The 14,684-nt window shown below is 43.9% G+C and overlaps 1 protein-coding gene across 10 annotated transcripts in view; it reads right to left on the bottom strand.

Annotated features, from left to right (window-relative positions):
- anks1aa (ankyrin repeat and sterile alpha motif domain containing 1Aa) overlaps positions 1-14,179 on the bottom strand; it is a 69,672-nt gene extending 55,493 nt beyond the window's left edge. For 6 of the 10 annotated variants that reach the window (XM_085782499.1, XM_085782498.1, XM_085782502.1 and 3 more), the window contains exons 1-4: positions 13,564-14,107; positions 2,003-2,083; positions 959-1,115; positions 16-78 (exon numbers count right to left, since the gene is read on the bottom strand). In XM_085782499.1, the coding sequence (XP_085638625.1) occupies positions 16-78; positions 959-1,115; positions 2,003-2,083; positions 13,564-13,742 (480 nt within the window). In that variant the 5' untranslated portion in view covers positions 13,743-14,107. Of the gene's footprint in view, positions 1-15; positions 79-958; positions 1,116-2,002; positions 2,084-13,563 lie in introns of all 10 variants that reach the window. The other 4 variants (XM_085782501.1, XM_085782496.1, XM_085782494.1 and 1 more) reach the window with 3 other exon arrangements.
- Positions 14,180-14,684: the final 505 nt, after the last annotated feature.

Raw genomic sequence — 14,684 nt, 5'->3', positions numbered from 1 at the left:
ACACCGTGTACACACCTTGGCATTAATATAGGGGTCAAAGGGCCCACAGCGTTTGAACTCTTTATGGTCTACAGAGCTCTGGGTGGGAGGAAGAGAAGATAGGCCGATGGTTTTTGATTCAGACAAGCAATGAACAAATGAATGATGATCACAATGAGTCAAACTGAATAAAACAGAGAAAACAAATCAGAGTTGAGTTAATGAACAACCAGATGTCATGAACAGGCACGGAGAAATGACACAGAATGAGACTATAAAGCTACTTTCTTCATCGGCCTGATTTTGCTACAGATTTTAAAAATAAAGTTTATGATGTCTATATAATTTTCTGGATGCTCATAACGGGTCATTTCTCCTCATCCCAGACAGGACAGGCTAAGAGATGATGCTGTCTTGTGCAGTAAGCAACTGAACAAATGATAATAAAAAATAAAACAAAACACATGAGTTAAAATGGTTAGAGCAAACAAGCACTTCTCAGACTAGCATGGCGTCAAAGCACTTCAAGTGTCACGGTATCAGCAACACAGTCAAAGTCATGATGCACTGAGGTTAATGCACTCTTCTTGTGCAAATACAGATCATGCCATGCTGAATAAGAATTTTGCATCAAAACAAAAAGTGAGGAAATGGTCGACTTCCTACAGTTGCTGACTCAGCAAAAAGACAAACAAAAAAAACCCAGCTGTAACATTATAGGTCAACAAATGTGCTGAGGAGCTGAAAGAGAAATAAATTGTTTTACTTTGAAAAACAAAGGCTACGAAGCTACCACAGTGTCCTACTGATGTCATTTCACAAGTCGCTATCATATCAGTAACGTAAATACGTTTCAAAAACCAAAACCTGGAACTGTGAAACGAGAAAGTCAAAAATAAACACACAGACACACCAAAAAAAAAAAAAAAAGAAAGACAAGAAAAAAACAAAAAACAGAAGAGGAAATGCAGCTTCAGACCTGCTCGTTGAGTTTGGGGTGCGAGGGTCCTTGGTGGATGAGCAGTTTGACGATATATTCATCTCCCTTCCAGGCGGCCAGGTGGAGCGGGTAGCAGCCCTTGTTGTCGGCGATGTTGGTGAAGGCCTCGTTTCGTAGCAGCGCCTCCACCACCTCGCTGAGAAAAGTCATTCGAGGGGACACGGAGGGTCAGAAAAGGCCACGAGAATAATAGACACGCACGTACATTAGCAAACAGCCAATCAATATCTTTATCCTCCCAGTGGGACAATTGTCTGTGAGGAGGGCAGACCTCACTGAACCTGCAGCATGAACACAAACTGGCTTTTATAATAATAATAATAATAATAATAATAATAATAATAATAATAATATTATTATTATTATTATTATATATAACAACAACAATACATTTTATTTAAACCCTCGGATGATCCTAAAAATTTGTACCACTTCCATGACCCCTGGACAAAATTTAGACATCAGTTACTCCCAAAATATTTGTGATACATATAGGGCTGGGTCTTGACTAAACATGAAAATCACTTTTGACATGGGTTTCAAAACTTTTAACCCCTTCCTGGCCAGTTGTTTTTGCTGCAAAAACACAAAATTTCTATGGGGCTCTATGGGGTTTATGGCTGGTGACAGTATTTTAGTGATAAAAAGAGATATCCAAAATCCCCTCGGTGAAAACTTCTGACTATAATATGTCAACAAAATAAAACCAGAATTTTGAAAGGGGCTTTATCCATTGTTCAGATTTCGGTTCTGGAAATTAGCGCATATTTCATTAGATATTGCCTCATTTACATATTTAAACATAAAATTTGACAAAACAAAAATCAGGCCCCAGTGACCTTTCATTTGACCGTGGGGAGTAGGTGGACAAAAATGTCCAGGGGTAAAAGGAGGGTTAGGGCCTTTCAAGCCACTCAAGGACACTTTACAGAAGAGAGCATCAAAATAAAATCATCAATAAACAACATCCAAACATCAAAAGACAACAAACATATAATAAACAACATTAAAAACATCAGTCACCTGTGTCCATTGAGGGCGGCGTGGTGGAGGGGGGTGTATCCAGTGCTGTCCACACAATTCACATTGGGGCCTCTCCAGATACTGTTGAGAGCAGAGAAGATTGTTACACTTCCATAACACAACACAATACACACACACACACACACGTATACACATAACACACACCAAACAAACGCTGCCCGTCCCTCTGTAAAGTCTCTACCTGTGGGTGTGACTGATTGTTATCTCAGGTTCTAACAGCAACCTGCATAACACACTGCCCGACCCCACCCACACACACACACACACACAGGCGGGGGCGTACCTTCATGTTCTCATTCACACACACACACACACACACACAACCCACAGGAATGAGTGAGTAACCACAAACCAGAAGAAGAAGAGTAAAACTTTACAATAAGGGTCCCTTAATTAACGTTAGTTAGTACATTATTAAGCATTAATTAACTGTTTACAGATATATTAACAATCATTATTCTGTATTACTTAGGATTAGGAAACACATTAATGAATGTAGCCTTAATGTTTACTACTCAAAGTTAGTTAAAGTATTAGTAATAATAAAATTTGAATAATGTAAATAGTTATCATTATGTATGCATTACTCAGCATTAATTAACACATTAGTTTATATATTAATGCTTAAAGCAGAAGTAAGCGATCCGGTCGTTTTGGCTAATGCTGCGTTCCAGGCAGGCTTTTGAAACCGTAAATTACAGCTTCAAGTCACAACTTATGACTTTGTAGCGTTCCAGGCAACCCACTCGTGTTTTTCCGACCTGTTTTACCTGTGAAAGTCACTATAACGGCCACTCGTAACTTCCGACCCGTGAACTCGTACCAGATCGAACTGGTACGACTTCACAGGTCGGAAAAACACGAGTTACGGGCTGCCTTGAACGCACCATAACAGTCCTCATCCCTACGTCGCCACATTCACGCGCATCCCTTGGCTGCACACACAGCCCTTCATGCCGTTCTCTCTCCTCATTGGATAAAACTTGTAGGATACGAGAAAAGTTTTCTCCTCCGCTCAGAGCAGAGCAGAAGGACTGACAGACCCGTGTTTCAGACCAAACACTCTATAGAAGTGATTGCTGTCGGAAGATATAACTATTTAAGACTTATATTAACACAAAAATATTGCTTACTTCTGCTTTAATAATGTACTAACTAACGTTAATTAAGGGACCCTTATTGTAAAGTGTTACCAGAAGAAGAAGAAGTGCTATGCTATCACCAGACAGCAGCAGCTAAAATGAGCTAATTTTGTCAAGTTTAACACTAACTACACAACCCGAGGGCTGATTATTCTGAGCCACGTCCTGATGAAGAATGGGCTTTTGTTATGCAGCGTACAAAACAACAAACAAAGCAAGGAGACCGAGAGCACAGAAAGCACCGAAGAGGGGTGTGAAGTGTGGGGAAGGCCGGCCGCCTTCATCCTCGCCATCGCTCTCCTCTCATTCAGTTGAGCTGAACTCAGCTGTCAGCGCAGATTGGTTTGTTTCTTTTAATTTACAAAGAGCGCTGTGCTGTGGTGAGGACGAAAACGAGAGCGATGATAGAGGGGAGGCGGAGAAGAGGGATGGAATGAGTAATTTAAGAAGCTAAAGGATGTCTGGTGGTGAGGCCGAGCGCCAGGACTGGGATGGGATGTGAGGGAGGGAGGCTCTCTGAAAGACCTTAACACATCCTAAATAAATCATGTGACAAGGAAATCCCAGCACTGGTGAACCAAATATCTGAGAGCCGAGTCATTTGCCATACAGAAAGAGAATGGGAGCAAAACAGCTGGGCCTCGCACAGAATCAATCATGAATGAAAGAGAGATTCTTCTAAAAAAGAGAAGAAAATCTTTGCTTAAAAAAAACAATTTACTCGGCTTTTGATATATAATAGAAAACTGTCGAAAAACCAATGAAAGCCGATGATTTGGCAGTTGGATCCCTTCATTATTTATTACTTGGATTTTGATGCAAGCAGCGAGTAACTTGTTTGTATGAAGCCTTTGGAGAGAGCTCTGCCAGGAAGCGTCACAGGCTATTTGCTGGGAAATAAATAAATAACTAAAATATCAGCTCCAGCAGTTGAACACACTCAGAGGCATGGTAGGAATTGATCCAATGATATAATCAGCGTTTAGAAGGTGTGGCAGCATGCTCTGCCTCTTCACATGACTCTGCTTCACACACACACACACACACACCATGGCTCGATTTTTGTCGCAGTAATGGCTGTTTTGCCCCCCTAAAATACATCTCCCATAATAGCTCTCGGAGCAGCCTGCAATTACACAGTCAGAGCCGTCTCATTAAATAAGTATCTTGGAGGGCTCTATAGCCTGCAGAACAATGGGCCTGACAGAGCACAGACACACAGGGATGCACCACTTTACTAGTCATAACCTAAGCCGTTTATTTCTCAGAGCAGGCCCTCTGGGTCTCGTGTTAACAAGTCAGAAAAAAGACACGGCACTGCAAAAAAAAAAAAAGCAGGGTGTGCTTGGGAGGAAATGCTGGAGTGGGAATATGTTGTGGCAGGAAATGCTGGAGATGGATACATTTCTGTTAGAGGGAAACGTGTGAGTTGTAATTATGCCAGCTCTGGAAGCATCACACAGCCAAACTTCCGCTCCGTTTTTTTCCCCCAGAACCAGTCAGTCACCAAATCTGTAGTAAAGAGTGCATCAGCTCCACTGGCTTGTGCATGGCCGCCGCTGAGCACATCAAACGGGAGACAGAAACAGACCTCTGGTTGCTGTCCTAGATAAAAAAGAGTTATGTAACGGCTTACAGCAAAAAAACCCATAAACAAATTAACATAAACATGAACAGAGCAGCGGCGACGACTGGAGAATTTAACAAAATCAGGCACGGGGCAGTAATGATGAACAGCAGCGATGCAAGAGGGCACGCCATGATGCGATCGGGTGCGTTATTAACATGGCTGTGATTTTATTGCAATGACTGTCGGATCACAACTCGCTTAGTAAGAACTAGCCTTGCAAGAGGAAGACACCACTCTCTTATGTCAGCTGTGTCATGAGACATATTGCGAGATTTCTCTTTCACATTCAAAAGTCATCGGTTTTAAAGAGAATCTGTAATAAAGGGTCAACATTATGACGGGGGACCTACTCAGCGGTCATGACTCTGATGCGTCATGGCCAGAAGTTCCAAAATGTCAGTCAAAAACACATTCAGTCACATGAGTCACATGACCAAGGAAAAGCCAACAGGGGGTTGTAATGCACCGCAAATCGCAATATTATCTCACTTTGTGGTTTTCCCATAATATTACAGCTCTAAACAGGGACATGAGCGTTAATTAATCCCATCAAAATGATCTCCATGCTGAGGAAATGAAGCCGCCTGCTCCCCTATGTTTTTTCCTTCTTCTTTATTTCTCCTTGCTGCCTTCGTATTTAAATGTGCTATAAGCAGGGCTGACTGTAGTAGCAGCTTTAAGTGCAGTCCAAGTGTTATGTCCTCTCAGCATGTTGGCAGCATGGCACTCAAGGGCATGAGTCAGAGTGGTGCTCGACAATCCACTTCATCCTCTTACTACGGCTCACGACCAACCTAACTGGGGGCCAGGGCTTAGGCCCATAGCAGGGGAATGGGCAAAACAGAGTTGATTTGGTTTGGGAGGGGGGCACATTCATGGGAACTGACTGAGGAATTCCTGTTTGAAAGGCTGAGCTAATCCTTAATTTCCCTGAGGGAATATCAGCAGGATGAGGCTGAAGTTTGAAAGAGATTCTGGGGGGCTGTAATTCTGTGTTGTACAAAGCCCAGCCAGTGTGAGAGGAGAGGGGATAATAACATTTCCCCTCTTTTATGTTTTCTCTGCATTAGCTTTTGCTAATGTTAGTCACACATTTTAAATAGATGGTCATTTACAAAATATGTAGGCTTAGACATTAATCTCCTCAGTTTTTTTTTTCCTTACTGAAGTCTAAATGTCATGGAGCTCATGCACAAAAAAAGAAGTTAGGTTTTTAGCATTGATTCTCCTTAAATATCAACTGAGCCGAGGCATTTGAATGTATTTGTCAGATTATATCACATTGTATTGATAATTTCATTCACTGTCTATTAGACAGGCCTGTAAGCAGGTTTGAAAGAAGGGATAAACTGTGTATGATCAAAATTACATGCTTTTCAATTAATTTGGTAGATATTTTTGACCAGGGCTGCACAAAATAATAGATTCACTGACTTTCAGAGGAAATAATAATAATTTTCCCATCAAAACACAGCAGTAATTCCACTGGGAACAAAAGTCATGATACATGATTACTTGTTTACATATGGAGCCCTGAGGAATAGGGGAGGGTAAAAAAAAATCTGGAGTAAGTAAATAAGAACCCAGGTGAGCGTGAACCCAGTGTCAAATAAACAGATTTGTCCTCCAGCCTATTAGCAGTGTGGCCACACTGCCAGGGATTAGTCTAGCCCAGGGCACTGAGCCCAGCAGTGACTGGCGCATGTCAGGCACCGTCAGGGAAATTAGGCTTAATTATGCATGCTGCTGGCGGGCGCTGAAACCAGATGCCCTGCTGCACAACGGCCAACCTGAACACCTTCTCCTCAGCAGAGACGGAGAGAGACTGAAGGACCGGGCAGAGCCTCCGGGTCCACTGAGACTCAACGTCTGCCAAGATGCCATGTGAGGACCGGAGAACTGCGACTGTGACCAAGTGGAACACAATCATCAAGACGATTGTTACCGACAGATTAAATGAAAACTCATCTGAGACTTGCAGTATTATTAATGAAGTAGCACCTGGAAGCAACTGAAGCAACTAGAACTACAAAAAATTCATTCATCATGTACTTAAAGCAGAAGTAAGTGATCCGGTGGTTTTGACTAACTTCCTGTCAGCCGATGGAGTTAGCAGTCCCCGCCCTCGTCCCTACGTCACCACATTCACGCGCATCCCTTGGCTGCACACACAGAGAGGACCGCCCCTTTATGCCGTTCTCTCTCCCATTTCCATATTTCGCACATTATTCTGTGACATAAACTGTATACTGTCTTGTCTGTAACAACATCTATTGCACGTCTGTCCGTCCTGGGTGAGGGATCCCTCCTCTGTTGCTCACCCTGAGGTTTCTCAGATTTTTCCCTGTTAAAAGGGTTTTCCATGGAGTTTTTCCTCAGTCGATGTGAGGGTTTAAGGACAGAGGATGTTGTTACGATGCCATGTAAAGCCCTTTGAGACAAACTGGCAAACGGGCTATACAAATAAAATTGCCTTGCCTTGCCTTGCCTTGCCTCTCTCTCCTCATTGGATAAAGGTTGTAGGATACAAGGAAAGTTTTCTCCTCGGCTTACAGCAGAGCAGAGTGACTGACAGACCCGTGTTTCAGACCAAACACTCTATATAAGTGATTGCTGTCGGAAGATATAACTATTCAAGACTTATATTAACACAAACATTCCGCTTACTTCTGCTTTAATGCTTGTTGTTAACATTGATTTTTTTATAGAATTCCTCATCAACTCACATTTCATTGGAGTGGCACAAACGGTACCCAGAGCTGTAGTTTGGGCTACAACATGGCAGTCCTTTGAGCTAAAAGCTAGCTCTGCGCCAATGCTAACATACCTGTGTTTAGCGTGTGATGCATCTAATGTTCCCTATCTAAGTTTATGATGTTATTTTGGAGGATCATTGACTTATGACCATAAATGCATCTACAATATTTTTTTGGTTGTCTGTATTATAGCTCTGTGTTGACCCAACCAACCAACTGACTGACTAGCCAGGCTGCTAACATGGCTTGTTGCTAAAGGCATAAAGTCCTTAAAACAAGTACTGAAAGTGCCCATCTTACAAAAAAAAGGGTGAATGAGTGCTGAAATATATCAATTTCATTTTAGGTGTAGTTTGGTGCAATACAGCTCGTATGAAAATTCAGTCCTAACAAACCTGATTGAGCCTTCATGGCTTACAAACACACCATAATGAGCATCTCACAGATTCACACCTCCTCTGTGTTGCAACGGGAGGTGTGAATGAGCTGCGTATGCCACACAGTCTACGATCAGAGCAGTCCACTGGGCTCCGGCAGAATCTAAATGAAGGGCATGAAAAACACCAGCAGCAGACTGAAAAGATGGGACCAATGTAAGAGAAAAAGAAGAAAAGAGAATTTGATGGAGCAAGAAACCATAAAAGCACTTTCAGTCACAACCTGTCTCTCAACAGGCTGCCAGCCCCACAGCAACACAGGTCTCTCTCTCTCTCTCTCTCTGGCATCCTCTGAGCATTTTGCTAAAAAAAAAACAATAATTCAGTTTCTACCAAAATCTTGCTGAACTGATGGCCAGTTATTTTCAGTAGCCTAATGCTGACAACCCACTTCTGGAAATAGCACACGACTTCTGCCTGATCTAGTTTGCATAGTGGAGGATTTTGTTGCAGGCAAAAAGTGTTTCTTCAACTTTGGTAACTTGTTGCATCTCTATGACGATAAAATAAACGACAGCAGCATCACACCTCATTCATGATAAGCTGCATGTGCAAATATGAAAGTAGGTGTGTTTCATCGTCACACTCTGTTGTGTTTGCTTAGTCATGCTAAAGCTAATCCAGTCCAGAGTGCTTTTATAGTGTTTGAAGAAACAGCAAAGTAAAGGTTTTTGGGTTTTTTTGAAGATTTTTTTTAGGCTAATTTGTTTCCTGTGTAAACACACTCAGGGCAGCGCCATTACTCTGACTCCCAGCGCAACCTGTTTGAAGTCTGGAGGTGGAGTGGAGGCTGGCGTGGGCCCAGCAGGTGGGCAAGAAGGCTGCTGAGAGAAGCAGAGAGGGAGAGAAAGGGAGAGACGCCAGCCAGCGGCCCAGACAGACATAAATGTCTGGGTCGGGGCGCGGGGGGTGGGGGGGGGGCTGCTGACACATGTAGGTCCTGCACAGGACAAGAGGGGGGGCCTGGTTTCACTGGTCATTGTGCTACCTCCACCTATGAACGGACACCACACACAGAGATGCACCGCAACCTCAGTGTCTTAATCTTCTCCATTTGTCCATTTGTTATTATAAGGTTTCAGTGACCGGGGTGAAACAGAGTTCACACAAACAAGCACACACAGGAGTCAGTAAATGTGTCTGTGTGTCACTGTCCTGCTGCTACATAAGCAACTTTCTGTTTCTTTCAGTGCAGGAAGCACAGGAAGATGGGAACTATGGAGATTTTTCGGAGAAACTAAAGCAGAACTGACAGAATAGTGTTTCTAAATTATTAAGCACTCTGTTGTAAGTAGGGCTATTTAAAATGATTTATTAGTAGAGTTGTTATCATCAGCGCTTGGCATTCACACAAGACACAGGACATTATCTACTTCAACTCTACTCCTGGCCAACTTTTTCCTCTCTAAACTAAATCAAGAATCCTCTGACCCACTTGGACAAAAACCTATTTTTAGTCAACTACCATTAGGTTAACATGAAGATGGCTACACACTGCATGGACATTACATTTGTCAGTTACCGCTCCCACCATACACACACACATATGTGGAATCCATCACTGCTACTAAGTGCCTTCCCTGCATGCTTTCTCTCTCAGACTACACAAACAGGGGCCGTAAACACAACGTACAGAGCAGAGAATCCCAAACTCAGATGCTCGGGGAATGCTAACATACTGGTGTTAGATTTCCCAGCTACCACTGCTCCCTCCCGGGTAGAACCAGCTACAGTTTCTCTCGGTTCAGAGGTCAACAACTGATGAAATGTGACGGCCAGGTCCTGCTGCGTGCTGTAGCCTCTTAGCTACCTACTAGGAACGATGCGAGGCTCTAAAAGCTGCAGAAGTGATAGAAGCTGCCTTGTTAACACTGTCTGCTGAACACACAGCAGAAAACCCTTGATAGCTAACAGCTACGGACTGTGGGTGCCAGATTCCCGCTGTGAACCTGTCATCTGCAGACACGCCATCCACAAGTCCTACAGTGCACCTTCACACTCACTGATTTCTGCATGCGCATAGATCCTAATAACAGAGAAGCTGCAGGGAGTTTTGCTGTTTTTTTTTCTGTTTTTTTAAAGGACAGTATGTGCTAGTTGTTATGCAGCAGATATTTTCTCAGCTGACACCAGTCTGACAGCATGGGTTTGCTTGGGGTGAGCCAGAAATTGTGGATGTAATGGGATGGAATGATCTGGAGTTGTGCCCAAGCCTCTTAAAATGCTAACCAAGTCATCGCACTGATAGAAATGCTTCCCTCACTATAGCATTTAGAAAAAGGAAAAAAACATGATACAGGAACAGAAAATGTCTCAAAAGCAGATCTTTATCACTAAACATAGCAACAACAAAAAAAAACTGACTGCAAGAGCAGAAAGAACCTGAATGCGCAGGCTTCTCTAAATAGGTGGTCCGACTCTACCCCAAATGACAGCTCAATTTAGTTTGTAAAACTAAAAAAGTAGAGAAAAGCCCCAGAATGATCTTTATAGGACTGATATCAATATGAAAAGCCATCATTCTACGCTTTGTCAGTGGGACAAAGGACACGGCTGTGAGGCTGGGAGACGAGCCCTCATCTGGCTAAGCTCTCAGAGCGTCTGTCCAGAACTCCATGCATTCCTCTGTTAATTTCCCCTCAGTGGGCAGGCACTCTCCCTTCCAGGGACTTGTCTTACCTCCGGTCTGACCACAGCAGCTGCCTGTGTTTGGACAACCTGGCCCAGGAGTGAGGAGCTCTTCCTGGGATCAAAACAGATCATTGGGCCCCCTAAGCTCAAAAACTATAGCATTGAGGTACAGACAGCAGATGCATGATCAAAAATAAGCCACAATATTGAGTATTTCATTTTAACAGAAGCTTAATCTGCATCAACCAAACTGCAAACCATCGGTGGGCAGTCCAGTGGCACCACAAAGACTACACCGTGACATTACCACTTGAGGAAGCCCTGCCCAGCTCATTTTGTTGTTAATGGAGCACCACAGAACAAATGTTTGGGGCGGCGACAGTGTCAAACATGCCGGGGGTCAGTGTCGATCCCATGGCAGCCGCTGGGACGCAGCCTCCTGGGAAAGCAGACATTCCGCACGGCAGAGCTCTCTACGAATGCCTGGTTACAAAAACACAACAGGTCCTGACATGCAACCCATTCCACAGAAGGATCACCAAAAATCTAGTGCAAGCAGCAAGCACACCTTCAAGAAATAGTAGGCTACTAGGAGCCGACTGGGTCAGATCGTTCCTATGCAGAAGTCACATTGTTTTGTTAGAGCTGCACAAAATTAAGCCTGTTCAGACTATACAGACCATGTTCATTTATGACGACGTTTTATTAAACAATTGGAGGACCATGTGCTTGTTATTAAGTGGAATTCGGAGAGAGTGCAAATAGCAAACATCCAATTCCACATGTTGACGTTAGATCCAACGCAGACTAAAATTTGCTGAAGAAAGCTCCTCCCTGCAGATCAAATCTCCTTTGACGGGATTACTACACTTTCCAGCGAGGGACGATGAATACGAGATTCTACTGAAAGAAAAAACACACACACATACACACATACACACAAAGCTGGTGACATTGTAGTTCTTCATTGTGATGCCCCTTAAACGTATTGACGTTTTCATTATGCAAACTAAATGAAATGTGCACAATAACGACAATCCCCCCGAGGCAGCCCCCGTGGTCAATAATCTCCCAACTAGTTCCGCTGTGTGAGACAGAGACTGTCCTATGAGCTCAGGTGTCTATAAGCAACAAGCTTTTGGAGTCTACTCACCAGTGGCTAATTCATTTCCTACAAAGTCTGGCCAATTATTTCCCAGCTCTGTCATTACCAAACATTGATTGCTCAAGTCAGAGCAAGATGACACAATGGGCTCTTCAGTCCGCCCACAGACCTGTGAGGGAGCGATGGAGCCGGCCTTTCCTGCAGACATCTTTGAATTGGATTTTGGATTTCTGATTATAAGGGTCTAATGCAATTACCTTGAGTACATAGTACAGTCTCCGCACTAAGTAACACAGTGATGCATCACCTCCAGTGCTGTGCTGTGTAACACTTGTCTGTCAGATTAGGGCGGCTGGCACTGAACTCCCCACAGGCGCAGAAGCTATGTAAGCTATGCTATGTTTTGATTGACAGACGTTCACCTACGTGTGCTCAGCATGAAAACAACAACGCAGCACTGACGCTGACCAGAAGCTCTACATCAACAAGTTTCATTTTTATACCCAGGACATGACACATATAGCAAGCAGCATGTGATGTTCTTTCTCAGCAATAAGGATGTTGAGTCTTAACATTGAATACAGCAGCAATGGCTGTCTCAACTATGGATACATTAGGAGAGTAGGTTACATTATAGTCTCAGAACAACACATTTCAGCCCAGGGAAAGTGACTAGTTTCTGTTGTGGTAGGCTTATAATTCAGTTATCATCTGCAGGGACAAAATGAAACTCTGGTCTTATCTAATCTATTACATTTCATCCTATTATTCATTATTACCCTGCAGCCCTCATCTACACAAAGTTAGAGAGGAGGAAGGAGGCCTGACCGACCAGGCTGCCTTTCCTTCATACAGAATTTGATGCAATCGCACACTATCAACAACAGGACAGGACACGGGCCCTGAGCTGAGGATATTAACAAAGCTTTGTCCAGTATCTTCCATTTTAAGCAAATTGTGTGTCCTGCTCCGTAAACCAGCACTCTAAATCTGGCCTTTTAATCTGAGCGTCTACAGACAGACAGACAGATGACAGATGTGGTCAAAGATGATTGATGTGGCGATATTTGACTGTAGTCTGCTTTCTTATCTGTGTATTACTCATAACTAATAAGAAGGAGGAGTGGGTAGGACATAAAAATGCATTGGTGACAAGCTAAAGCTTCAACTGAGCTGCTGAATCTGACTAGGTCTCCTTTTTTTAATGAAATGTGGGGGAAAACCACATCAAATGTTCACCTCAGCATGCTCTGACCCTTTGGTGTTAATGAGTACAGATTCATACCAGGGAGATTTTTCCCCTATAGTGGGCTACAGTGATGCTGCTTTAAAAGAAAAAAAAATAGTCTGGCTCTGACAACTGGGTTTCTATTCCACCTTCACCAGTTTGCGTTCTGGTCTAGACTCTATGTAAGCTATTAATTATACATGTGCACCAGTTTTTCAAAGAAGCCACGGGGCTGATTTGCTGCAGGTTTATCTAGTTTAGTTGCACAATTGCTTCCCAGGCTGTTTATGCACACTACCTACCTACACTACAGTAAAGCTGGCAGGGACACACAGAGCATGGAGCTAACAAAGAAGCATGCCACTGCTTCTGCGCTGCTGCTGCTGCTGCTGCACTGGTTTGGGTCTGTTTGTTTGGCAATGCACAGCGTCACTGTGTAGTAACCTAACCTACCTGGCCATTGGATGTTAATAAATATACTGTACAATAAGCCACAACAACTGTAGCCTAAATAATCAAGACAGTGAGTGGCCTGTCTGACAGAGCTGGTGGCTGTCTTATTATCATCTGCCTCTCCTTCCCTCTCCTTCCCTTCCCCACACAGCCCGTACCTGAGCAGACTGGAGAGCGGATGAGAGGAGGCTCCGTGGCCGCCGCTGTTGCCACTTCCACCGATCCCAGACGAGCCGCTCCCGGTGCCAGCGGACTGCCGCTTCCCGGATAAAAGCTTCTCCACCGCGGCCAGGTTTCCCGTGCGCGCCGCTTCCAGAAGCTCCTGCTCCTTCCCCATCGCGGATGATCCCGGGGAGAAAAAAAATCGGAGGAGGCGCGGGGGTTAGAGAGAAGAGGGAAAAGGGGAGGGGGTAGTAGTGTAGTGGTGGTGGTGGTAGTGGTAGTGAAATTCCTCTGCGATGCCTTCTTCTTCTTCTTTCTCTCCCCCCCCCCTGCTCCCCAATCTCAAGTTGTTCCTCCTCGGTGCTGCTGGCGGAGCTCCGTCCCTCCCTCCGTCCGTCCGCCGCTGGATCAGTCCGCCGCTGGCGCTGCTCAACGGGGGAAAAGTTTGTCTGCGCGGCTCGGCACCACCATCGAGCTTAAACTTCCTCTGACCAGTCCCCCGAGCCTCGTCCGTCACTTCCTCGAAACTGCCCTTTCTTTTCTGCTGCTGCTCAAATCCGACACACACATACATACACACTCACACACGAGCCCTAGCACCCCCCCGCCCTATAGCTGCATCACACAGCAGCTGGATGGGTGTAAAGCAAAATGGTGGACTGAGGTGAATTAAGCGATTAGACCCATCCAGGTGCTTCACATATCTGCTCTCCTGTCATCCCTATAGTATCCTAGAGCAAACCAAACCTCCAATAATTTTCCAAAATGTTCACATTCACTAACATTATTAATAAAGCTCGTCAGAAAAAATAACATCTGTAATTTAATTCTAAATAAAACACACACACACACACACACACACACACACAGTCCTCCACTCCCTGTGAAAGACTGTAAGCAATGAGGAAAAACCATTGTTGGGATTCATGTGAAACAGTGTCAGATTCCTTCATGGGTGTGTGAACAGGAACATTTCACAACATGTTATCAGGTGACAGCAGTTTATGAGAGTAACAGTGACTGTGAATGTGTGTTGTAACATATGCTCTCAGTGTTAAAGGATAACTCTTGTAAATAAATGCGACAATATAGGCTACTGTTCATAAATCATGGTATT

Source organism: Trachurus japonicus, chromosome 7 (genome assembly GCF_045865225.1).
Source record: "Trachurus japonicus isolate A0001 chromosome 7, Traja_1.0".
Taxonomy (NCBI): Eukaryota; Metazoa; Chordata; class Actinopteri; order Carangiformes; family Carangidae; genus Trachurus; species Trachurus japonicus.
This window is presented reverse-complemented; position numbering and strand designations above follow the sequence as displayed.